The following is a 27,152-nucleotide window of genomic DNA, read 5'->3' as shown; positions in this document are numbered from 1 at the left end:
GCTGTCAGATCGACCGAATAAGGACAGACAGGATTCAATGTCCCACCTGCCGAGGGGCCCGTTCTGCCGTGATCCCGCATCAATGCTGTCGTTAATGACAGCATTGAAACGGAGCCGCCGCTATTTCCCACGTCGGAAATAGTGGCGGCACATTGCATACCCCCTTAATGGCAATCGCTGAGTTTGAAAAAACTCAGGAGCCCGAGGTGTGCTCCCTACCACCAGTGCTGTGCCTAAACACGTGCAAAGGGGGCCGTGCGATCGAAGTGGGTCCGTCTCCCGAAGGAGACAGGGCCCCGTTTTTCCCCTAACCCCTCTCAACCATAAGGCCGAAGAGGGGAAAAATAGGGAACGGTGGGTCCTCTTTGCCGAAGCTTAGAGAGACCCTCATTCCTCAACCCCCGGAAGGGTTAGGACGGTGGGTCCTCCGCACCCGAAGGTTTGGAGAGACCCTCAGTAGACTTCCCTCCGCCTTGCGGCTCGGGGTCGTCCTCGGGGGGCACGATGCTCTCCCCAAAAGGCGAGAGCTTCGGCACATTGGGGAAATGGAAGGCCCGAAAGGGTCGACCACACTACCCAAAAAACGTGACAAAACTACAAAAAACAAGGAATGTGAAAAGTGACAAACGTGAGAGGGGGAAGAGAAATAAATAATAAAGATACCCTAGCCAGAAGGCCAGGGTGGGGGTGTGAAAAATTGTCCTACCCCATCCAAAAGGACGGGGTAAGGACGTGAAGCGCTACCTGAAGGGGAAGTGCGCAGTGCAAGTGCCATACATGGTGATTTTGGGATCACCCGTGCATGTTCGGCACCCCCGAGTTTCCCCGGGGGCACAGTGCAGCCTCGGACTCCAAGCAACCGACCGATCAGCGTCTGACCAAGGTTTCTCTGTTCCCATCGTAGGGCATTTTCCGGCCCCTGGCATGGGAATGGGTACTCCACTGGGCTTTTCGACTGACTCCCTTAGGGGCTGCGACCCCCTCGGAAGAGCAATCTACTCAGTCTCAGTGTTTCTCCGATCCCAAGGTTAAGGTACTAAGCTGGGCCTTTCGCGGTCTCCCCATCAGAGGCTACGAACCTCTGGAACAGCAGCCATCTACCCAGTCCCAGCCTTTCTCCGCTCCTTGGGAATGGATACTAGACTGAGCCTTTCGCTGTCTCATCCTTCGGGGGCTACGAACCCCGTCAAGAGAGTCAAACTACTAGGCCCAGTGTTTCTCCCCCCCTCTTACCAGTGGATTTACGGAAACAACACCTCCTACCAAAGGCAGAGGTGAAGGTACTCAGCCAGACTTTTCACCACTCCCAGGCAAAAAAGAGGGGTCCCACACCCTCCGCCCATCAGAGCAGCTACTCAGTCCAGCCTTTCTCTATTCTCTGCCAGAGGCCAGTCCATACCCACTGATAAGAACAGATACTACACTTGATCTTAGCCAAAAGGCCGAGAAGCGATGCACATGTAGCAAGCTGCACAACCTATTTTATCTAAAGGGTTACAGACTTCATTAACAGCAGATACAAAATGTATTTTTTTTTTAAGCCTGGAGACTGAATAAAAACAAATCTAAACAAATTCCTTTTTAGATAAAACATTCCCTCTAATGAGCAGAGAACCTTCAAATACATCTGTTTGTCTTAGTGTTAAGCTTTCTTTATTTTCTGCTAGGCCTGGGGCCCTGGTAATGACACACCATATGCTCCTCTCTTTAAGGCAGCTGAGATAGACAAGGCCCTGAATGATAGAGGCAGTGAATATGTATGGAGTTAATACAATTATACTAATGCAAGCCTCTGTATTGTTCTCAGCAGAAATCTGTGTGCTCTGCAGTGCAGGCCAGGTCAGTATTACTCTGGATTACCCTTATTGTGAAGGATATAGTAAAGTCAGCAAGTAAAGGGATTTTTCATACACTGTGTTTTTTCAGACCTAGAAAGTTCTCCTTTCCACAAATGTTTTCTAAGCTTATCAAAGCTTCACACTCTGCAAAATACATCCACTGTACAGTATATGTCACAATATCCCCCAAATCAGGTGACTGAAACATAGTTTGAAAAATCTGTAACCTTTAAAAAAAAAAAAAAATAATCTCCTCTCTTCTTGTCTGCAACAGGTAAAGACCATACTTATCTACCCTCCGGGAATGACCAGTAGGGTTTCCGATACTCGGGCCCCCCTCCCAGCCCCACGGAAGGGTGGACAAGCCTCCTGCATTTGGCGGGGGTCCCCTCATCAGCCCCCGCCCATTCACAGCTCTTTGGGGAGGGGCTCAAATTATGCAAATCGTGTAATTTAGTACCACCCCTCCCTGATGAGCCGCAGATCACAACATTTTCTGGAAAGGGGACGGGGCTTAATAACGGCACATCTCCTCTCCCCCCCCGGGTTCTCCCAGAAAGGAAACACTTAAAGTAAGGGGGACATGTGTGACGGGCCCCGGCGATCTGAAGAGCCCCAGAGCTAGGCCAGGGCCCGTCTGTGTGTTTCCCCCGTGGCCCCGACAGTCTGGTGTCTGTGTGCTGCCACGACTCACTTGTGTGACATTGCACACTGCCCCTGGGTCTCCCTGCAGGCTGCCACAGCACTGATGTGTCACTCAAAGTGTCCGCTGGCACCGTCAGTCCAGGCCGCAACCGCTCAGCGCTCAGAGGGTGAGGTAACTTAAGGAGGGAAGGAGGCACGGAGCTGGCTGGAGTTCATCTCAGAGAAAACCAGCCAGGCATGGCTGCATGTCAGTGTACTAGTGTAGAAGTGACATACATGATCACAAGTGGTGTTAAGCTTTATTTTTCATTTGGAGAAATATCCATAAAGATCCCCTGGTATGAGTTAGAAATGGCTGCAAATCTACACTATTTATTTGGATACAATTATGTAATTGTGATTGTGGGATCCCTGCTGTCATTACTGCAGAGGAAGCCAGCTCACCCCGCAGTCAGTGTGAGGTGAGCCGGCTCACTCCATAGTCAGTGCGGGGTGATGTGCAGGGGAGAGAGCCACCGCTGGAGCCTGAAATGGTAAGTATGCTGGTGTAAATATAATGTATGTGTATGTAATAAAGTTATACTTTTCTCTGTTTGTGTTTTTATTTCAACATTTTTTTTACAGGTGAACTACAAGTCCAAGGGGGCAATTAATTCCATGTATGCTGGAACTTGTGCTTCCCCTTTTCAAATTTATTTTTACATGTATCAGCCCAGTGCCAACTGCCCAGGGATGCCGGGGACAGTCCCGGGCTTCAGCCCTGGATCGGTGAAGCCTGGGGAGGGGGCCCTTTATTTAGCCGGTCCTCACTCCCCCAGGTACCCCATCCAGGGCTGACCAGTGCGTGGTATGGCTGGGGGACCTTACGTTAAAAAGTGTCCCCGGCTGTGGCATGTTGGAGCCCGGTGCTGGTTCCAAAACACAGGGGACCCCCAGTTTTTTGGTCCCCCGTATTTTTGGAACCAATGAGCACGGGGCTGACTATGTTTGGGATGGGGGACCCCATGCCATTTTTCTTTTTTTACTAAATACCGCACACTTCAGTCTAAAAAAAATCGCACATGTCTAAAAAAATCGCACATTATCATTACTAAAAACCGCATGTCTAAAAATCGCACATTTTCATTACTAAAAACTACACTTTTTCCTTACTAAAAATCGCAATAAATCACATCCGAATTCTGAGTTTGCTTAAAAAAATTACACCCTATTACATTTACAAGTTTTTCACAAAATGTGCATTTTTTTCACATGCAATTTAGTGCGATTTTAACACATGACTAAAAAACGCACCCAATTACATTTCGCCCAAGGAGCCTGAAGTAACAGACAATTCAACTGATTTTTTTAGACTCCCTTGGTGGTATTTAAATGTTGGTTTGTCCCCTTTTTCACACCTTTCTCCCTTTTTTATTTTATTTGTGTGATATTCAATTCTTCCCCGTCTTTTAAAAGTTGAGTTTTTTTAACATCTTTAATATCAGTCATTTTCAATGATATTCTATTCAAATGTTTGGTGGTAAGTTTCGTGCCTTTTAATAGTTGTCTAAACTTGGTCATTTTCTTGTCATGTTATTCACCTGGGTGTCGGGGTAATTTATTTTATTTTCAATTTTTTTTAATGAATGTTTTAATTAATGACTGGAGTTGGCTACACCTGCCATAGAGTATAGGCACGCATCCCCCCCCCCCCACATAGAGTAAATTTCAGATGCTGACCTTCAGTTGTCCGTATCCCGCAGCTTCTTGTGTTCACACATTGCATTTTAGCAGTTTTTGGCAGGAATAAAATGAGTAGCAGTCCCCCTGATTTTCAGAACCAGAACCGGGCATTTGGAGCCAGTCCTGGTTCCTAAAATATGGGGGATCAAAAGAGTAGGGGTCAACCATATTTTATGGACCAGCACCAGGCTCCACTAACAGGGGGTGTAATGCCATAGCCAGGGGACACGCTTGACGGGGTCCTGTAGCCAAGGCATTTCCCACCCTAACTGGTCTGCCAAGGCCGGGAGTTATAGGGGAGGTGGGGACTACCCCCAATTACAGCCCCCCCTCTCCAAGGCACCCCAGGCCTTGGCTGAAGCCCGGGGTTATCCCCTGCACCCCTGGGTGGTGGGTGTGGGGTTGATAGGTAGTTTACAAAGTAATATTATATTGTCCTTTACAGTAGGACTACAGGCCCCAGCAAGCCTGCCCCACATGGTGGTACTTGGGAGAACCACAGGTACCAGCATGTGTGGTCTTAAAGGCCCGCCCATACCTATAGCCCCTTGCAAAGGAAATATTAAAAGAAAAGCACAAAAACGTAAAAAAATATTTTGTTAAACTGCTTATTCACCCCGCAGCGTCTTCACCCGGAGGTCGGCAGCTTTTCAGCTCTTTTGTATGGCCGCCGCACCCCCGGGGCTTTGGCACCTTCATCTGTGTTCTTCACCTGGGGTGGCAGCCTATTAAGCTCTTTTGCATGGACGCCGCCTCCCAGGGCTACAGCTGTGTCTTCAGGAGCTCTTCTCTGAATTGCACAACACTTTTGTTGGTAAGCTGCTCAATCAGAGGTGTGTCATTCAGGTGCCAAAAGGGAGGGGTAATTCTGTCTAGGAAAAAAAATATTTTGTATCCCAATTGCACACTGAGTGAGAAAATACATATTAATCAGATATATGCAACCAAGATCTCTGTATTATCTGATTAATATGTAGTTATTTTCTCACTCAGTGTGCAATTGGGATACAAAATGTTTTTTTTTTTCTTCTCTGAATTGGACTGTCTGCCCCGTTTCACGCTGGCTAATATAGCCAGCTCAAGTGGGCGGGGCTATGACATGGCTAGCCAGGATTGGATAGCTGGGGCCATTTTGTATTCTTTTTAAAATGCTGCTGTCTCACCCTGCTGCAAGGGACGCGGACCACTGCCGCAGCTGAAGATGGGGTACCAGGAGCACTTCGTAAGTTGTCCCCCCTGCTGCCCAGGTTCCCATAGGAGGAGAGGGGGGGCTAATGGGTGATCACGAGGGGGAGTTGGGCAGCTGCCGGGTGATAGCAGGGGGTGGGTGGGGGCTGCAGCAGCAGACTCCCTTATCTTTTAATGTACTAGGAGGTGCAGGTTAATGAGTGCAGTGCTCGGCGGCAGTGTCAGCAGCATTTGTGTGGAGCTTTACTGTTACACTAACATGGAAGTGCTGAGCCTGTGAGCATTTCCCTTATAGTGTAGCAGCACCACATATCACATGGGCTCCAGACACTGCACTGAAGAATCTGCAGCTACGGTCTCCTTAGCCCCCCTACAGTAATAGCTCCAAGCTCTGTACTCATTAACCCGCACCTTCCCTACCGTGCACACTGGCGGCTTCTTCTCCCCGGCAGGCTCCGCTGATCACACTGCCCAGACATCGGGGAGGAGTAGAAATACGGGAGAAAAAGGTCCCTGTTAAGGCAACCAAACAAAAAATAAGAACTGAATAGCGCGCCTGACAAATTGTTTAAAAGACGTGAAGACGAGAGCGGGGGAAAAAAATGACTCCTAGATGTCTAAACTTGGTAATTTTCTCATCTTTTATTCACCTGGGTGTTGGGTGGTGATAAAGGTGTAATTTGTTTTTTTTTATTTATTAATGTTTTATTAAATGAGTATAGGCACACATTTGCCCCATAAAGTATAGGCACCCATGCCCTCAGAGTATATGTACACTCCCCCACATAAAATGTACACATCCCCCCATAGAGTATAGGCACACCCACCCACATAGAATGTACGCACACCAGAACTCCCACACCGACAAAATGGGTATGGGTCATTGGGTTGACCACCGAAAGTCAACAAGGCTTAGGTTGACACTTGGAAAAGGTCAGCATGGCTAAGGTTGTCAGGGTCAAAAGGTCAACACAAGCATTAGGTCGACAATGAGAAGGTCGACAGTCAAAAGGTTGACATGGGGTTTTCACTGTTTTTTGTCCCTAATGTTGACAAAGTCGGCATGGACACCGAAAAAGTGCATCCCGCGTGCTCGCCATGCTTCGCCTATGTGCCTCGATACGCACACTATTATATTCTCCCTCCTCACTGTAATGGATGGTAGGGTATGAAATACTGCCTTTCTCCACATGTCGGCTCAGAAAAACCGTGAAAAACACATGTCAACATTTTAACTGTTGACCTTCCCGTTGTCCACCTAATGCTTGTGTTGACCTTTTCCATATGTCGATCTAAGCCCTGTCCACTTTCAGTGGTTGACCCATTGTATGTCGACCTTAATAGTGTCGACCTAATGACTGTATACCGGCAAAACGGGGCCCAACGCCTTCACACACAAGTCTCAAAAGTGTGTGCGTGTCTGACAGATCACCCTGTTGGGTCATCAGAGGCTCCGGCTCCCTGCACAGAGCAGCGGCTTATCTTTTATCCTGTGGGCGGCAGGCTGCAACGCATATCCCCTGCTCTTCGTCTTCCTCGGCAGCTCTCTAAATGTGCAATTTTGGTTTACAATTTTGACTATATAGTCAAAATCGTATATAGAAAGCTAGACAAAATTGCACAGTGTTAACCCTGCTTGCGATAGCGATTTGCAGTTCTGCAAGGTCGGTATCATATGCTAAGTAAAGTCATGTGTGAATGACTGACACAGCTTTAAGACAGTTGTGCCTGATTTACTAGATAGGCTTGCTGCGATCACAAAGTTTTATAATTGGACCCACAATTCTAGAGCACAATTCATGTACCAGCATGCAGGGCATTAATGGGCCCCCTTGGACCTGTAGTTCACCTGTAAAAATAATGTTCAACTAAAAATAAACACAGAGAAAAGTATAACTTTAATATACATCATTTTACACCAAAATACATACCAATCCAGGCTCCAGCGGTGTCTCTCTGCTGCCAACTGACAGTGGGGGTGAACCGGCTCCCCTCCCAATGACTGCGGGGTGAGCCGGCTTCCTCCTCACGAATGACAGCGGGGATCCCCGCTGTCACAGTGTTATAGAAGCACTAAGCCCTCATTGGCTCTATGCATCTCCATGGAGCCGCTTTCAGTCAGTCAGGGCTGAGTGGCTGTCAGTGCGGCAGCATAGAGATACCGCTGCAGCCTGGATTCGTATGTATACAGGTGTAAAATGAGTGTATGTATATTAAAGTTATACGTTTTTATTTGAACAGTCTTTTTACAAGTGAACTACAAGTCCAAGGGGCCCATTAATGCCCCGCATGCTGGAACTTGTGGTTTTCAAAGTCCCAGTAAGCGGGGGATGCCTGCTAGGACTTGTAGTTCAACTGTAAAAAGCAATTTTTTTTATTTCATTTTACACGTATCAGCACAGCATCCACCGCCTAGGGACGCTAGGGACAGCCCCGAGCTTCAGCCCTTGACAGGTGAAGCCTAGGGGGGACCCCTTTATTGAGTGGGTACCCACTCCCCCAGGTACCCCATCCAGGGCTGACCAGCCACGGTGAGCATGGTAAGGCCGGGGAACTTACGTAAAAATGACTAAAAATCGCACACTATTACATTTTGCCCTAGTTGTCTTTCAAAACTTGACTAAAATCATAATAAAAGGGAAACAGCATTTAAAATCTCAGTAGATAAATTGCACTTTTAATAAACTATACAATAAATACAGAAATCTGGAATGAAATAGACAGGAGACATACAGTTCAAATAAGATTTCAATTTTACTTTGGGAAATCAACATCAGAAGGTACATGTTCATTTATTGAGCTTTGATAATTGTAGTGCGGACTGTAGGTTTCACAGTGGAATATTATCGAAGAGAGCAAACCTCCAACCTATACATCTCTATCCACTTTCATGTGTTGTTGATGTATTACTGGACTGGTTCTGCAGTATTAAATATGTGATAGGCAAGAAAAAAGGGCAAATTATACATATTTAGTTATTCATTTTCATAAGTGTTTAAAGTAAGCAATTGTCTAACACGGCTCAGTCAAAGGATTCAATTGTGTGGATACTGAGGTTAGATGTAGGAACATAAAGAAAAAAGGAAGTAGAAATATTTTCAAACCTAAAGACACAATGAAGGAGGTGATACTGTAGTTGATGGAAATCCCAAAGATGACAAAAGAATGTGGAAATCACTGTGTCACCTATAGATGGAAACTTAGGAAGAGAAAGGGAATACACCTCTTCTGCATTCTGAATGTAAAATGTAGTATATACAGGTGAAGCCCTGTTTCTTCACCCCTTTTAATTGTATATATATAAAAAAAATCAATAATATAATTCAGCCTGGACATGTCCGCCGGTTAAATGACTGTCTGGACCCCATCCAGCACCCATATATATATAAAATGGTCCCAAGTCATTGGAAATCATATATGTGGGAATTAGGGTGTCATTAAGATAGAAAGGTGCATCTGCCACACCTGTAAATTGAAAGACATGTAACTTAAATCTACACTACCGTCTATGAAGTCAGCCTGACATCCTGCTAAACTTATCCTTAGACAACTGGTTGCTCTCTGTGCCAGCCAAATAAATTAATTACTGTTTGAATTGGTCCTCCAATCACTCCTATATTAGAAGCCATCAGGTTGTGCTGTGCACTTATCTGCAAGTTATGCAAGTCTGCCCACACCTGCATATGCTGCAGGCACAATAAGCCTCCTATCGCGTAAGCTGCGGGAAGCTGTTCTAGTGGCTTCTGTAGGTAACTGACCCTTGTCCATGTCCCTGCCCTTACAGCACTACACTGACACATAATGCTTCTGGTCCAACTCTCCTAGCACAAAGGGCCATAAGTGCAAGATATGTGCAATGCCAAATAAAAATTTAACTTACGGGACAGTCTAGTGGAACAACTTTTTACATCTTTATATTGAGCAAATGCACGAACAGTTAGGTCCTAACTAGTCGTTGTTAACAACAAATTGTATTTGGTGATTTTTTTTTATTTAGGTGATCAAATGATCCTCCTTATTGAGCTGTATATACAGACACACAACAGGCTGCATCAGTGCAATAGGTGTCTGTAAATTATGTAAAACTGTTGGAATGGAAAACCGCAAAGTGATCCAAATTCAGAGTTTGAAGATCCTAACAAAAGCTTCTAATTTCCTGACGTTATGTCAGTTTAAAACAAATAGATCAGTCCAGGAACAAAACAACTGAAATTTCATGACACAGGAAAAAAGTAACATAAGAATTAAAAAACAAGGGCTATTTTCAAGCAAAAAAACACAAAAACAAAACAAAAAGAAAGCAAAAAAACAAATAAAACAATAAAAGCTTGGGATATGAGGAAATGTTTTCAGTATTTTTTGTATAGCAGCCAACAAGTAAATTATACAATAGTATCACACTACAAATTTATATTAATTTTCAAGTCTTCAAGTTTTTTTTATTTATTTTGTTTTTACTTTAAATATCCTTCCACATCCTCTCTTCAGTTCTACTTTCAGGTTTTTTTTTTTACTAGTGCAAGTAATGGACTAAAAAAAAAAAAGAAAAAATAATCACGTTACCACTTTTTGCTTAATTCACCCATTTTCTGCCAAAAACTGTGACAGATAAGCAAACTTTAAATTGAAACCAGTAAAGCGACATATGTATGATTATATACAATTTTGGAATTATATATACATTTCCATTCTGCTCTGAAAACTAAAAATTGGATATATTTATTATACACAAATATTTGTTTCAGAGCAGAAGAGAATATTTTATGTTCCAGAACAGAAATGTATTTATTCAGTTGTTTACAAAATAGCAGCAACTATGTAGGCTTAACCCTCATTCACATTCTTTGCACATAGTTTTCCCATAATGTAACGTTTGAATTTGTTTGGCTAAAAGCATCACAGATTCAGTGGAAAACATGTAAAAGATCATAATAAAAAGGTATCGATAAATGAATCCTTTTACTGTCAGGGATGTCTGAAATGCATTGTGGGTAAATTAGGCAGCTAAACTGAGGTAACAAAAATAAAACAAAATCAATTAGGTCTATTATGATGTAGACATACTTTATAGATTGAGGGGGAAATTTACTAAAGGAAATTTGTAAAAAAAAATAGGTGTATTTGTATCCAGAAATACACTTAGGGCGGTATTCAATGAGCCTGATTCGCCAGGTTTTTATGGTGAATTTGTGCTGTTTGGCGAATTTCTGACTAAAACGGTGAATCACCCTATTCAATGACCAGTTGGCGAATACATTTGAAGGTTTTGGTCACCATGATTCACCGAGTAGCAATCGCTATCTTTTTATGGTGAAGTGGAATGTGAACTTTTAAAATAAAGTGTTCTGTTTTTTACATTAGGTGTCAAAAAATCAGGAATTTTCTTCTGAGGAGGGGCATGCTATTTTTATTCATGTGCTGTAAGCACATGAATATATATTTAATTTTAAAAATAATATTTTTTTTTTTTTTTTTTTTTACACAGCAGCCAGCAGGTGGCGCCAGAGCGGAGCCGCTCATTACATATTCATATATTCACTGCACGATCATTACGATCCTGTGTAGTGAATATACGCTTGCCTGCTGGGACCCCCGGGGGGGCAGCCTGTGCTGCCTGGCACCCGGGGAGCACACCTAACCCCCCACAAAGGTCTGGGCTAGGCAGAGAGACTACCATCTCTCTGCCTGGCACCGTCCTGAGGCTCCCTGCGGCAATCGCCGCAGGAGCTCATATTCGCCTGTCAGGGGCAGCGAGCCCCTGACACGTTGAATACCGGAGCCCGCTGGCTCCGGAACGTGGCGAATGTGCAGCGAATCCTAAAAAGGATTCGCTGCACCTCGCAGGGTATTCACATTGAATACCGCCCTTAATGTTTGACATTTACTATCCCAAAAATACAGCAATTCGTATTCGTATTGATGTGCTATCCAGTGTATTTCTGGATACAAATACACCTATTTTTTACAAATTTCCTTTGGTAAATTTCCCCCTGAATATCAGTTTTGCCTTAATGAAATAAGGCATCTATGATACAAGGACAAGGGTAGATTTACTAAAACATCTAAAGAACCCAGAGTGTAGCTACTGTTCTCAACAGTACAGTTTACTAGATAAAGGGTACCTGGTATCAGGTTACTACAGGCAACAACTCAACTTTTTTTTTTAGATATTTCTGTAAATCTTTCCATCAGTATTAATGACCTTGCGCCAGATGCACTAAGCTTCAAAAGTGATAAAATGGAGAGTGATAAACAACCAGCCAATCAGCTTCTGTCTGACTTTTTTCAAACACAGTCTGTGACATGGCAGGCAGGAGCTGATTTGCTGGCTGTTTATCACTCTCCATGTTATCACTTTGGAAGCTTAGTACATCTGGCCCATAATCTACTGTGGTTAGCTGGCTCAATCTTTCTGTTCAATTTGTGCCCTCAAATGGAGGCTTTGATATGAAAAATATATTACAGAGTTGTACTGGAAATGCATGCATATCAGAACACAACTCCATAAAAAGTTCACTTTCATTCACAGAGACCACAGTTTAGGGGCCAAACGTAATAGGGTGTGAGAATCAGAAAGTGAGCAATTTTGGGAGAGTTTACCCTATTTTTTTTTTAAAGTAGCAATCATAAACATTAAAAAACCAGGTTGATTTTGCTATGCAATTGATTGCTGCTTTAAAAAAATGGTAAAACTCTCCCAAAATCTCTCACCCTATAACATTTGGCCCTGGGTGTTAGCATAATATGAGAGTGTATTCCATTGCTAGCTCCTAGACTTAATGGGGCTAACATGAAAATGTATTAATGTACCTGTATTCACAACCATAACTTGTGTATGTTGACTTTTTTTTTTTTTAATAAGCCTTGGAGCTCATTAACTAAGAATACAGTCATATTGTCCTTCAGACAAGATAGCAATATATATGTTTATGTAATTTACCTTATGGATTAGTATTTAACTTATGTATTAGCATTTAAACAAAAATGTAAAGAAAACAGTATTACTGATTTAAATAAAAGCAATGTATACTGAAAGTCATTGCAAGCTTTTAAAGGCACTAGGCTCCCTTTACCTGGCAAATGTATAATAAGCTGGTCACACACATAGCATGTAGCTGGGCCTGAGAGCAGATTAAGAAGGGGGCCAAGTTGGGCTGGGCCTGGCCATTTGGTACCTAGGGCTGAATGGTAGGATCACTTGTGGGGCCGGTTAGGTGGCCACGGGCCAATATTCTAACCATATTTGCCTACATGTTGGACAGTCAATTTCAACGTGATTATGGGGCATAACATAATTTTTTTGGTGGTTACCATTTTTCAATATCGGACCAATACCATGAAATCGGCTGTGATAACGCAGTGAGTGGACAGCACTACAACAATTTCCAGTATACTACCCTAAAGAGATCACAATTAAAGGGCCACTAACACTAAAATACAAGTTGATCCAATATAAAAATGTTATTTTACGCATAACTGTGATTGTTCCTATAACGCATAACCATAACGCATAACCATAACAGAGCTGACAACTACTTCACTAGTGTTTGCAGTGGTACCCACTGCATTGTCAGCAAGGAATACGGTCACTAGGTCTACAAGCATTAGGTCAACACCACTAGGTCGACATGCATGAAGGTCGACGTGACTGAAGGTTGACATGACTGAAGGTGAACAGGGTCATTAGGTTGACACAAGCATTATGCAGACATGGGGAAGGTCGACAGTCAAAAATGTCGACATGGGGTTTTTCTAAAATTTTTGGGAACTGACATGTGCAGACAGGCGGTATTTCATGCCCTACTATCCACTAGGGCGTGGTGGTGTCTGAGCCCGAAGCATGGCGAGCGCAGCGAGCCATGTGAGGGGAGACAGTGTTTCGCTTTAGTGCCCATGTTGGCTGTGTCGCCATTTGGGACAAAAAACAGTGAAAACCCCATGTCGACCTTTTGTCTGTCAACCTTCCCCATGTCGACCTAAATACCCTGTGGACATAACCCATGTGGACCTTCAGTCATGTTGACCTTCCTGCATAATGACCTAGTGGAGACAACATAATGCTTGTCGACCTAGTTGCTGTCTATCCAATGATCCATACCCGTCAGCAAACCACTTTATACAGTATATGGACCCAAAACAAGCACCAGTGATCGGGACAGTTGCTAGGATGAACGAGATTTAACAGACAGTCTGGTTGTTTAGTATCCAACTGTATTAATTGGGCTCTTGGAATCCAGCCTTTGTTATATGTATATGTATATATTTATATATATATAAACACAGCATATGTATGTATCTAATGGTGAAATTGTTTAACAGCTATGCCATATAATGTTATTGTAGTTACTTTATCCCATAGTTCCCTTATCATCTCCCAAAAAACACCTTTCAGCCTTCACCATGTTATAATTCTCTCACAACAAAGCTGCTTGAGATATGATCAGGTAGGAAGATGACTTCGGACAGGTAAACGCGAGGCAGACACAACCCTCTGAGATAGCAACATGTACATCTAACATATGCATTTCCCTTCATAATTAAGCAAAATGTTTTCAAGGCTAATGTGCCAAAGTTTTTCCTTCCGATCACATCACATAATGTTCTGACATGCACCTAAAAAATTTGCATATATCTGTGAGTGATTCCAGTGGCTCTTTTATAGAAGGCAACTTGTATTTTTGGCTTAGTAGTTCTTTAAGTCACATTAATATGTCCTTTATTTTACAGCTAAGAATATACCATGCTTTATTTGGTTTGGAAGAAACTGCTAATCACACTAGAATCACGGGTGATGTGGCAACTATGTAAATGAACCCCTAAAATAAATTACTCCCAGTACTAGAATCAGTGGGCAACCGTTGTCTGAAATCCCACCATTCCCGAGAGACCCAACTTATGGCGCCTTATCAAACGTTTGTTCTACTACCGGTATGTATTGGAGTATTTTCAGCTGAAACCCTTTATCATAGTCAAGTGGGAGTTTAGAGGAGAAGAAGGAGTGTTGAGCCCCGTATACACTAGCCAAGAAGTTGGAACCGATGCTGCATATAGGTTAACGATATTGTTCAGTGACATCACTGGTACCCCCGCTATGCATGCAGTCACACTGACTATATAGTGCGATTGAGAAGCATGCCTGATGCAGGAGGGGTGGGTCGTTAAGGGATATCATTTACATAATCGTGTAGTGTGTATGGGGCTTTAGACACCTATATTTCTGCTATTGAGATTTTACATAAAAATATATTTTTCAATGGAGTTCATCTTTAACATGTGACAATGTTTATAGGAAGATGTTTGAGGCATAACCCTCTCTTAAATGGGTAGCTCTAACATATCAGAGTGATAAGCATAAATTAAGAAACTCCAGAAAATAAATAGAACATGCATGAGAAGTTAGGATTAAAAAGTATTACTTTATGGCGACAGGTGATGTCAAATCAAGAAATAATAATTGTAAAATTTTTAAACGATGATCTGGCCACTTACACATATATTTGTTATCCTCAACGAGGTCTGGATCATTGGCAGTGGAGGGGGTTAGGAAAATAAAAACAGACCCATTCTGATTTATCACAGAAATAATAAATACATAATCTAGTGCTAACCTTCATTTTTTTTTGCCACAAATGTGAGAAACGTTGCTGTATTCAGACTAGAATTTGTAGATTTGAAAACAATAATCAATATTTCAAGGATTCCAAAAATCAGCAATAAAATAAATTGGAAAATCAAATCAAGCATTCAAAATAGGTATAACCAATTATCTCTTCCACGGTAATAGCATAAGACTGAGGGGGAAATAACTTTTGCTTAGGTCTAGCTTGGATGTCCCATTCACTTGCCAGAAAAAATAAAGCGCCAAACGAGCAGGGATATCCCTACCTGAAATTAAACACATTAACCCTTTTGCTGCCAGATGGACTCGAAATGCTATGAACTCTGGCTTCAAAAGGAGTGAAGATTTCCTACAGCCTCTTTACTTATAAAACATGCCTTCTTAGGGCAAAGTAGCAGAATCTAGTGTACAGAACCAGTGTTGGCCACCATTACTTAAAAAAGAGCAATAAACTTTATCTGTAGATGGGCAGACGGATGTGGGCATGCTGATGATCAAGAAGCCTTGGCACAGACACTGTTTCATAGCCCTTGCCAAGCATTTGCTCCTTAATACAGGGTGGATGAATGTCATTGATGAGATACTCCAAAGACTGAAGGCTACTGCTAAGGATAGAGGTATTGCAAAGGGTCTTGCTGGGGATACTGGTTAGTCCATCAGATGGATGTACCCCCAAATCCCTGTGACCATTGGCAAGTTCCTGGGGATTGTAACAGTCGCTGTTGGGAGTCACCAAGATACTGTTCCATGGAGGGGCAAAGTATTGCCCAACAGAAAAATTGCCATGCATGCCAACACAGTTCAATGGGGAGGAGCTGACTTTCTCAACAGCACTAGCAAGAGTATAAGGGCGTGACACTCCAGGGCAGACTTCTGGTGATTTGCTTACAGCACCTCCCCCACCGCTGCCTCCACTGTATATCCGGAGTTGTTGCTGTTGTTTCTGTTGCCAGATAAGGTAGTCCATGCCATCCTGATAAGATCCAGCTTTAGCTATCATTGGGGCAGACCCCAATGCCAACTCAGTGCCTCCTCTACAGTCTTGCAAAACAGTGCCGGTGTAAGCCACAGTGCCACCGGTCATTGCGGTAAAACCATTGGCAATCCCCTGCTTAGCTGGGCTAGAATTAGTAACTACCACTCCTTGACAGGCCTGGTGAGAAGCCTGAGCCTGGCACTGTTGGTTGATCTGGTAAATTATGCTCTGAATAGAGGGCAGGTTGGACTGTGGGAGTATTAAATTTCTACCTGCTAAAGGAATGACTGACGTTGCCACGGTTACATTGGGTGGCACTGGTGCATCCAACTGCTTTTGATTTGTAAGATAACTCAATTGTCCATTGCAAGGTTGGCCTTGTGTTAAAGTGCTTGACATCGGGTACGGAGCAATGCCAACCTGTGCAGAAGAAATCTTAGTCCGTTTTCCCTCTACATTTTTTACAACACTCTTACTAGAAGATTTAACAACAGCAAGCAGGCCTTGGTAGCCACCTGTGTGTACTGAGTAAGGGCTGTAACGTTGACCTGTTGTGTCATAACCATTTACAGTCCGATTTAGGTGCTTGTGCTGGGGAACCCTGATGTTTGTGGGGAAGATCTTGATAGTCAGTGGGCTGTTAACTACTTTTTGTGCGTAGGCATCTAATTCAGCAGGGCTTGGATATCTTGTGGTCTGCATTGGTGTAATAGTTTCACCTAGAAGAGAGAGAAAAAAATGTTATGGCATTTATTTATTTTTTATACAAAATTAACACAACTGTAATATAGCATAAAGTGGGGAAATTTGAAGTGTACACATGGAAGCTAAAAATATATATAAAAAAGTCTACTTATTAGTACAGGTTGAGTATCCCTTATCCAAATTATTCCGAAAACAATACATTGGAGAAAGTGAACAAAAAAAAATCTTGCTAAAAGCCTAGTGAGGACATCTGTAACAGCACTACTGAGGACATAATATGTAACTGGCCCTAAATATGTGCAAGAAAATGATTTCTTGGCATCCCCAAGCATGCCACCGACGTCATTGCTACTAAAAGTATGGCGGTAGGACGCTGGGGCAGCGGGGTTAGAAGAGCTCCAGCGTGCGATCACCGGAGCACAGGTGATGGGAGGGTTGGGAGAATGACTGTGGGGGGGTTCTAGAGGTGCTGCGCCAGTGGTGCACACCTGGACACCACTGGCATGCACCTGTTTCATATAGGCAGCGCAGCTGAGCCCGGAAAATTTCCGGGCATACCACTCAAGGGGTTAAATTCAGTACCTGAGATAGTACACAAACTTTGATTCATGTTTTGGAACCTTGTTTTATGCACAAGTAAAATATATTTGTGTATATTTCATGTGTTAAATGTGTTTGTACAACATAATGCAAGATACCTCAGGATACATCATTGAAATATACAAATATTCTGAAATACGGAATAATCAGTTATCCAAAATTCTTCTAGTCCCAAGCATTTTGGATAAGGGATACTCAACCTGTATAGACTAATACATGTATACTGTATATGTTGAAATAGCGAGAACAGTATGAAAGGTGCAACACGAAGAGTAAAAGCATAAGGTAAATGAGAGTAGTGCTGTAGTATGTACAAGAAAGGAAGAAAATGTATTGTGTTAAGGGAAACTGAAGAACTGGATTTAAGTAAATAGATACTGTAAATGCAGCCATGGGTTACTGGACAGATAGGCAATGACATACACAACAAAAAACACACAGAAAATATATTGCACCCTCATAGATAACCCAAAGAGGCAAATAAATAATAAAAACCAGCAGTGCAATAGATGACAAGCTATATGGTAAGACGGGTGGTGTTAGGTAAAGCTGCACCTAAGGGCCCAATTACAGCTATTTGAAAACGTATATCCTTCAAACAGATTAAATGTTCCCAAACGGTTTTACAATTGGCAAAAACTTGCAAAATGTAGAATTTTCTAAGCTCGATTGTTAATTATTATAACCGTAAAATATGTCTAATGTCTTGTGTCTTCAAAAAGAGAGCATTTTTGATTACTAAAAAAGTCCATATTTTGTGAGATGGCAGTTAATAATTTAATGACAGGGGAGGAAAGAGCTGTCAGCTCAGAACACGGTTGTCTCTATTCTTCTGTTAAATAGACAAAAAGAGCCTTAGAGCTGTGGCATTTGGTACCACCCAAAGTACTTGGGGGAGACAAAAATGAGTGAACCGCTGTCTTTAAAAATCCACTATAATTAATGAAAAATCTACAGTTTATAATTTAACCTATTAGGTCCTGCCAGAAAATGCTATTATCAACCCTTGCAACTGTGTGAGAGTTAATCAGATCTAACTTAGTGATATTTAGCTATGAATGATGGCAAGTGCTGTGCACCTCCCTAAATCTAAATTACTCCCCCACAAAAATTTGATGGATTTACATCTTTGTTCACTATCACATCAGACAGCTACAGTAGCTTGTTAATGCTGTATTATATACATTTAAGGCTTATGTTCACTTAATGTACTATTGCTGTACATGTTTAGAGCTATGCACTAGGCAGATGCACTCTGCATAAGGCAGATGGAGAATACAAATTAATAATTATTTAGCGCACATTTCTAAACTTATTGGCTTCTCTAGTAGTAAAGGGTTAACCATTCTGCAGTTTGTTGGCCCAGTTACATCTCTAGATGTCCCCAACTCATCACTGGTTTTTCACTGAAATCCAAGTGACCTACTGTATGCACTGTAGTTGTAATTCTGGGAATGTATTGAAAATATTATATTTATTTAATGTATCGCGTTCTGCTAAATTATTGAACAAACTTGACAATGTGTGAAAATGTTGGGTTGAACTAGTCAGGAGGGACAAAAGGACTTCATGAATTATGGATGACCTGTGTGTGTAGTTACAATAGGGAATGGGAGGTAAGAGGGGGTGGGGCAAACTAACTTGCTAGTAAAGTTGGTTTATGTTAAAAATGTAGTGTTACAATGGGCGGGATGTTGTAACATCCGCGCCCATTATCGCCGGCTACCGCATTATTAGTAACGGCATATGCTATAACATATGCCGTTATTCATGCAAGGGACAGCTCTTGCGGTAAGAGCTGTCCCTTGCGATGCGGTGCCGGCGCTGGACTTCCGGGTCTGTGACCCGGGAGTCCATCTGCGCATGCGCAGACCCCGGCGCCGGCCGCAGGGCACGCTGGGAGGGATCCGTGACGGATCCCTCAAACAGCGCTGCGGTAAGAAGCCCATAGGCTTCTGCAGGGATTCGCCAGCTTTAGCTGGCGATTCCCTCCGCAGCGCTGACACTGCGGAGGCGCCATATAGCATATAGAGATGCGGTAGAAACCCCGAAAACGGGGTTTTTACCGCATTTCTGCTATATAGCATCCCGCCCAAAGTGTTAAACTTGGTGAAGCAATGAACTGGGGTACTTAGAAGAGTGGGGAGGGTTAGAAGAGCATGTCCTTATATGAGCAAGAAGTAATTGTAAGCTCTCACATGCAGGGCCCTCTTCCCTTTGTTTTCCTCAATTGTACTATAATCTCCTCCCCAATGCCTGCAATGGCACCTAGCCTTGGGGTTCTGCCACCCTGCGGCTTACATGACCATTGTGTCTGCTGCTGCAACACCCAAGTCTGATTTCAGCCACCCTGCTTATTGCTGTGGGAGCTTTCAGACGGCATCTGCCAGGTCGTTCCCGGGACAGACGCGTGTCCTGATCCGAGGTATGATCCGGCATTTGCTCTGTGAAAAGGGTTTTAATAAAACTATCAAATAAAATACATCAGGTGCTCAGGTATTTCGATTCTTATGAGAATCATTCAAAAACTTTTGTGTACAATATAGAAAATAATATATATTCTGTATGTTCCGGAAAATATAACAAAATAAAAATAAATCTAATAACACTAAGGGCAGTATTCAATGAGAAAAATTCGCCCTGTTTTATGGCGAATTTGTGCTTTTTTCGCCTTGGACGGAGCATTTTGCTCTCCAAAAGCGAGCAACCCTATTCAATGTGAAATATTCGCCGTCTTTCTAAGTGATTTTCGCCGTCTCTCGCCGTGTAGCAATTCTCCATCTTTTCATGGAGAGCTGGAATGTGAACTTTTAAACTAAAAGGTTTTTTTTTATAATTTTGATGTAAAAAAATCAGGATTTTTTTTCTGTAAAGGGGCATGTTATTTTTATTCATGTGCTTATAGCACATGAATATATATTTAATTTTAAAAAAATATTTTTTTTAATTTTTTTTACACAGAGCAGCCAGCAGGGGGCCGGAGCGCTCGAGCCGCTCATTAGATATTCATATATTCACTGCATCCTATCATTACACATGCACGATCGGGTGCAGTGAATACTGGGTCCCCCGCTGGCTATAGGGGGGGGCAGCTTGTGCTGCCTGGGTCCAGGGGAGCCCCCTCCCCTCCACATATGTTCTGGGGCATCCAGGGAGACTTTAATCTCTCTGGCTGCCACCGTCCCACGGCTCCCTGCCAGCTCCCTGCCGCGGATGCTCGTCCGCTGCAGGGGTTAAGACTCGCGCGAGTGGCGGCGAGTCTTAACCACATTGAATAGAGCGAGCAGGAATGGCAGCGAGCCCTCCGGAACACGGCGAGTGCATGGCGAGAGAAAAAATCTCTCGCCATGCACAGCGATTTTTTCACATTGAATACTGCCCTAATATATACTGTATAGTGTGTCTGAAAAGGCTTATCATTGGACAGCTAGTCACATAAAACCTCCATAACATATACATCGGACATGTAGAAAATAGCAGCGTAACATTTAATACAGCTGGTTACACAGACTGCACCTACATTTAAATAAAATGACACCAGTGCACTCATTTATAGTTCCAGGGGAATGCAGTCTAACCAAACACAACACAAACCTAATTTTAACCCTGGCAAAATAAATTGAATGTAAAATACATTAAAGAACTAATTTCATGGGTGTTTAACCCCCTTCCCAAATACACACAAACACCATTTATGGAGTATGAAAATCAGCATTTTTATAATGGACCCAAAAAGGCCTGTTCATGCAATTTTACAGATGATCAACAAAATTAACAATATTTTTTTTTTTCACGAGTTATTTCTAAGTGATTTTATTGCCTGGTATTTGCTTTTATTTACAATATGCATTTTTAAAATAAAAAATAGGATTTTGGGTACCTACCGGTAAATCCTTTTCTCGTAGTCCATATGGGATACTGGGCTTCACTACTATGGGGATTGAGACCTCCGCAGGAGAGACAGGCACATAAAAGAACTTTCAGTGTGGGTGCACTGGCTCCTCCCCTCAATCTCCCTCCACTAGTCAGTTAATGCAAAAACTATGCCGAAGGAGAGCATGTGAGGAGTATGTGATAATGTATTGTGGTGAGATTCATCCAGCACACCCAAACGAACAAAAAAAACATATAAAAAAGAGGTGAATCCTAACAACTTTAGAGGACACCTGTAACTGTAAACAAGGCTATAGACATGTCTATGCTATAGAAAACAAGGCAATAAGCCTAACATGAAGTTGAATCTGACAGCAGAAAAGCCGCACCGAGGTGGGCTCCCAGTATCCCATATGGACTACGAGAAAAGGATTTACCGGTAGGTACCCAAAATCCTATTTTCTCTACCGTCCAATGGGATACTGGGCTTCACTACTATGGGGAGGTCCCAAAGCTACCAGAACGGGTGGGAACGTGCGGAGTCTGCTGTAAAACCGCATTCCCGAACTGGGAATCCTCCCTGGCCAGGGTGTCAAACTTGTAGAACTTCACAAATGTGTGTTGCCCTGACCAAGTTGCGGCCCTGCAAAGCTGCATAGCCGACACCCCTCGAGCAGCAGCCCAAGAGGTACCTACAGACCTGGTTGAATGAGCCTTTACTGAAAAAGGAAGCGATAGACCAGCTGATGCATAAGCCTGTTGGATAGTACATCTTATCCACCTGGCAATGGTACGCGTTAAAGCAGGTAAACCCTTCTTCTGCGCATCATAAAGCACAAACAAGCTGTCCGTCTTACGGATCCTAGCTGTGCGCTTGACATACCCCTTAAGGGTGAGGACCACATCCAAGGAATCTGGTATATCCGGGTGTGTTGCACTAGAAGGAACCACAATAGGTTGGTTTAGGTGGAACCCTGACACCACCTTTGGAAGGAATTGTGGTCTAGTCCTGAGTTCCGCCCTATCGTTGTGGAACACAAGGTAAGGGCTTCGACAGGATAAGGCTCCAAGCTCGGACACCCTCCTGGCCGAAGCTAGGGCCAGCAGAACAACAGTCTTCCAAGTGAGGTGTCGTAGCTCAGACTCCTCCAGTGGAACAAACCGGGCTGATTTTAAGAAAGTAAGAACCACTTCCAAATCCCATGGTGCAGTGGGAGGCACAAAGGGGGGCTGAATCCTCAGAACCCCCTGTAAGAAGGTTTGCACTTCCGGCAAGGCCGCAATCTTTTTCTGGAAAAACACAGACAGCGCGGAGATTTGGACTTTTAAGGAACCCAATCTGAGACCCTTATCCAAACCAGCCTGAAGGAAACGTAGCAGGTTGTTTAATCGAAAACTGGCCGAAGGCAAGTCATTCTTCTCACACCAAGCAATATATCTGCGCCATAATACATGATAATGAGCAGCCGTCACCGGCTTCCTGGCTTTTATCATTGTAGTGACGACAGAGGGATGGAGACCCTTGTGGACTAAGATCTGCCGCTCAACCTCCAGGCCGTTAAACGTAGCCGCTGTAAGTCCTGGAAGACGAACGGGCCCTGGAGGAGCAGGTCTTTTCTTAGGGGCAGACGCCACGGGTCTTCCACTAGCATGGCCTGAATGTCCCCGTACCAGGCCCTTCTTGGCCAATCTGGCGCCACCAGTAAGGCCTCCGTCCCCTGATGCCGGAGCCGCTTTAGCACCCGAGCCAACAATGGGAGAGGTGGGAACAGGTACACCAATTGGAATTCCCAGGTCCAGGTGAGAGCGTCCACCGCTATGGCCCCTGGGTCTCTGGTCCGTGCACAGTACCTTGCTACTTTGTGGTTCAAACGTGAAGCCATCAGGTCGATCTGAGGGAGCCCCCACAGATCCACTATGGCATTGAACACTTGCGTGTGAAGGCCCCACTCCCCCGGGTGAAGATCGTGGCGACTCAGGAAGTCCGCCTCCCAATTGTCGACCCCCGGGATAAAAATGGCAGACAGGGCCAGGACATTCTGTTCCGCCCAAGACAGAATCTTTGACGCTTCTCTCATGCAAGGCATGCTCTTGGTACCACCCTGCCGATTTATGTAGGCCACAGTGGTGGCATTGTCCGACTGGACCTGGATCGCCTTGCCCTGTAACAATGGAGCTGCCTGTAACAGGGCATAGTAAACCGCCCTCAACTCCAGCTTGTTGATATGAAGGCCCGACTCCAGTGGGGACCATCGACCCTGTAGGCGGACTCCCTGTGTCACAGCTCCCCAGCCCCTCAGGCTGGCGTCCGTGGTTACCAGAATCCAGTCCTGGATCTGGAACCGACTGCCTGCCAACAGATTGGATGAATCTAGCCACCACTGTAGCGAGATCCTGGTTCTTGTTGCAAGGCCAATCCTTCTGCGCATCTGCAGGGGGGAGCCGGACCATTTTGTCAGAATATCCAATTGAAAAGTCCTGGAATGGAAGCGGCCAAATTGTATTGCTTCGAATGAAGCCACCATCTTGCCTAGAAGCCGGAGGCAAAGATGGATCTGTACCAGAGGTGACTGTAGGACCTCCCTGACCAGTTGTTGTATTGCAGTGACCTTTTCCATCGGCAGAAAGACCTTTTGTTCCGATGTATCCAGGATCATGCCCAAGAAAACCATCCTCTGGGTCGGAACCAGCGTTGATTTGGGCATGTTCAGGATCCACCCGTGGTCTCTTAGAACCTGTATGGACAGTTTGAGAGCACTGCTTAAAGCCTCCGCCGACCCTGCCTTTATTAGCAGGTCGTCCAGGTATGGCACTACATTGACCCTTCGGAGCCTGAGTAGTGACATCATTTCCGCCATTACCTTTGTGAAAACCCGCGGGGCTGTCGACAGGCCGAAGGGTAACGCCCGGAATTGGTAATGGTCGTTCCCCAAGGCAAACCTGAGATAGATTTGGTGTGGGGGCCAAATAGGAATGTGTAGATAGGCGTCTTTGACGTCTATAGAGGCCAAGAACTCCCCTTTCTCCAGACTGGCGATCACAGAGCGCAAGGACTCCATCCTGAACTTGAACACACGCAGGAAGGGGTTCAGTGACTTTAGATTCAGGATGGGCCTTACTGAGCCGTCTGGCTTCGGGACCAGGAATAAGTTGGAATAATATCCCTGGCCCTGCTCCGTGTCTGGCACCGGTACAATTACCTGAGACTGAAGCAGCCTGGTAATGGCCCCCTGAAGGAGCACCTGATCTTCCTGGGATGCTGGGAGTGCCGACCTGAAGTATCGTCTGGGAGGAGGTTTGTCGAATTCCAGCCTGTAACCTAGAGAAATGAGACCCCTGGCCCAGGAATCCAGACCCGATGCGTCCCACACATGGCTGAAATGCAACAATCGCGCTCCCACCGCGAGAGAGTCTCGTGGCGGGAAAACCCCGTCATGCTGCAGGCTTAGAGGAAGCCGCGGCATTTGGACGGTCCTGGGTGTTGGAGGAGCTAGGCTTCCTAAACTTGCCTCTCGTGCCCCTGCTGGCATTGGAGGCGCCCCTGGCCTTGGGGCGAAACCTGTTCCCACGAAAGGACTGCTGGGAAGCACCTGTGAAGGTACGCTTTGCAGCCGTGGGAGCTGATGGAAGGAAGGTAGATTTTCCTGCCGTGGCTTTGGAAATCCAACCGTCTAATTCACTCCCAAACAGCCATTCTCCTGTAAAGGGAATACCCTCCACACTTTTCTTTGAGTCTACGTCTGCAGACCACTGACGTAGCCACAAGGCCCGTCTGGCTGAAACTGCCATGGCTGAATTGCGCGCGTTTATAGCGCCCAATTCCTTTTGCGCCTCGCACAGGATCTTAGCGGTATCCTGAATGTGACGCAGACTGTCACCTATCTGGGCCACAGTCATGTCACCCAACAACCCCTCCTGAATCTGGGTTGACCATGTATGAATTGCCTTAGCCATCCAGCAGCTGGCTAAAACTGGGCGCTGAGATGCCCCACTAGCCGTATATATGGACTTGAGGGTAGCTTCCAGCCTCCTATCCGCCCCATCCTTAAGGGTGGATACCCCTGGGACTGGTAGCAACACCTTTTTAGAAAGGCGGGAAATAGAGGAGTCCACTACCGGTGGCTCCTCCCATTTCTTTCTGCCCAAAGGTTCAAAAGGATATGCATTTGTGAACCGTTTTGAAAGAGTAAACCTCTTATCAGGGTTTTGCCATGCAGCCCTGAAAACAGTTTCTAACTCTGCCTGCTCAGGGAAGTACACTGGCTGTTTCCTCTGAGTCATGAAGAAAGGATCTCCTTCTGTGGATGCCTCTACTGGGAGATCTAAAACATCCCTAATGGCCCTGATAAGGGGCTCGGGACCATGTACTGCCGCCTCAGGAGCTGGTTCCTGCAGACCCTGCTCCTCACCCTCCTCCAATATGTCCTCATCGTCCTCATCTGTGTCAGGATCCATTGCAGTAGCCTGCCTCTTTTGAGGCTGTGCAGGAGGAGGAGGTACATTAAGGGTATGAAGAATATCCACCCTGGCAGCTAACATGGACAATTCCCTCTGAACCCTCTGCGTTTGCTGAGTGTTAGTGGAAAGCTGTGAAGCCACAGAATCCAACAAGGTCTTTATGTTGGAGGCCCACGCAGGCTCCTGCTCGTCTGCCTGCGACGGCCCCACCAACTGTGGGGGTACCCCACTGATCTGGGTGTCAGCACTACTGGGCTGTGGTGACATACAAGCCTCACAAGTAACCTGGGACTGTGACTTTGGCACAAACTTGGTGCTACACACCATACAAGTGAACTTTTTCACCATGATGAGATAGTACTACAATGTCTGCAGTACAACACAACCCCCACGCAGTCACACCCGTGCACACACCACACTGCTGGATGTGAAAAAACAGACTATGTGTTTGTTTTATGCTGTGCTGTAACTAATCAGTGGGGAATAAACAGAGCAATTGGGGAGCCAAGTGCACCCTTAACCTGAACTCACAGATCTGGGTGAGCTGGTAACGCTAAACACAGTGATATGAACAACACAGTGTCTGAAACAGCCAGATAGCGCAGCAGCGCTAAAAAGCTATAAAAAAAAACCTGCTGTCTCTGCCGTGCTGCAAGTACCCGGATCCACCACGCCAGTGAGGAGCCCTCTGTAATGGAGTCTGGTAGCGTGTGAAGAAGCAGGAAGTGACAGCGCGCGCCCAGCAGAGCTTGGTCCCGCTCTGAGTGAAGCCTCGCCCCCTGTACACGGAGCTGGCGCTTCTATATATTTATACTGACATTAGGTGTAAATATATATATATATATATATATGTATCATACATTTTAACCTGAGGGGTGTCCCTGGTGGTCCAGCGGCAGCACCCCTATGCCAGTTACCAGACGCGGTGTTCACGCAGTCCCTGCTGGAGGGCCGCCATTACTAGCCGTCGTCTTGCCGCACCAGAAATGGCTGCGGGGACCCCTTGTGGGACCCCCAGCCTGTACTCACCACTGAAGTCTTCAGACCTGTCAGGGGTGTGCGGCGGCTAGGGGACTTGCTCGCTACAGCGCAATGCTGTGCGGTGACAAGCCCCACGCAGGACCGAATTGTCCTGTAGCAGGGTCAGCTCTGCACCTGAAGAGGTCGGGGACTGACCCTTCCCCTGACACCCACGAAGCAGGACAGCTGTGTGGTCACCACAGCGCCCCAAAATAACAAACTTTGAAAATAAATGTAGAAAAACTCTGGAGCATCCAGAAGCACTGCCTCTCCTGAGGCACATTTTTCAAAACTGACTAGTGGAGGGAGATTGAGGGGAGGAGCCAGTGCACCCACACTGAAAGTTCTTTTATGTGCCTGTCTCTCCTGCGGAGGTCTCAATCCCCATAGTAGTGAAGCCCAGTATCCCATTGGACGGTAGAGAAAATTGTATTTGCTTGCTATAATAAAATAGAACCACATTATAATTTTTGTTGGTAGACACACACACACACACACACACACACAC

General features: G+C 44.8%; 1 protein-coding gene and 1 pseudogene across 1 annotated transcript in view; both read right to left on the bottom strand.

Annotated features, from left to right (window-relative positions):
• Positions 1-1,234: 1,234 nt before the first annotated feature.
• Positions 1,235-1,454, bottom strand: LOC146045040 (U2 spliceosomal RNA; annotated as a pseudogene).
• A 6,674-nt stretch (positions 1,455-8,128) lies between these two features.
• FAM222A (family with sequence similarity 222 member A) overlaps positions 8,129-27,152 on the bottom strand; it is a 100,718-nt gene continuing 81,694 nt past the window's right edge. Inside the window, exon 3 of the mRNA XM_083146185.1 lies at positions 8,129-16,707. Coding sequence (XP_083002311.1) covers positions 15,467-16,707 — 1,241 coding nt within the window. The 3' untranslated portion in view covers positions 8,129-15,466. The remainder of the gene's footprint in view (positions 16,708-27,152) is intronic.

This window comes from Crinia signifera, chromosome 1 (assembly GCF_055691185.1).
Source record: "Crinia signifera chromosome 1, ASM5569118v1, whole genome shotgun sequence".
Classification (NCBI taxonomy): Eukaryota; Metazoa; Chordata; class Amphibia; order Anura; family Myobatrachidae; genus Crinia; species Crinia signifera.
This window is presented reverse-complemented; position numbering and strand designations above follow the sequence as displayed.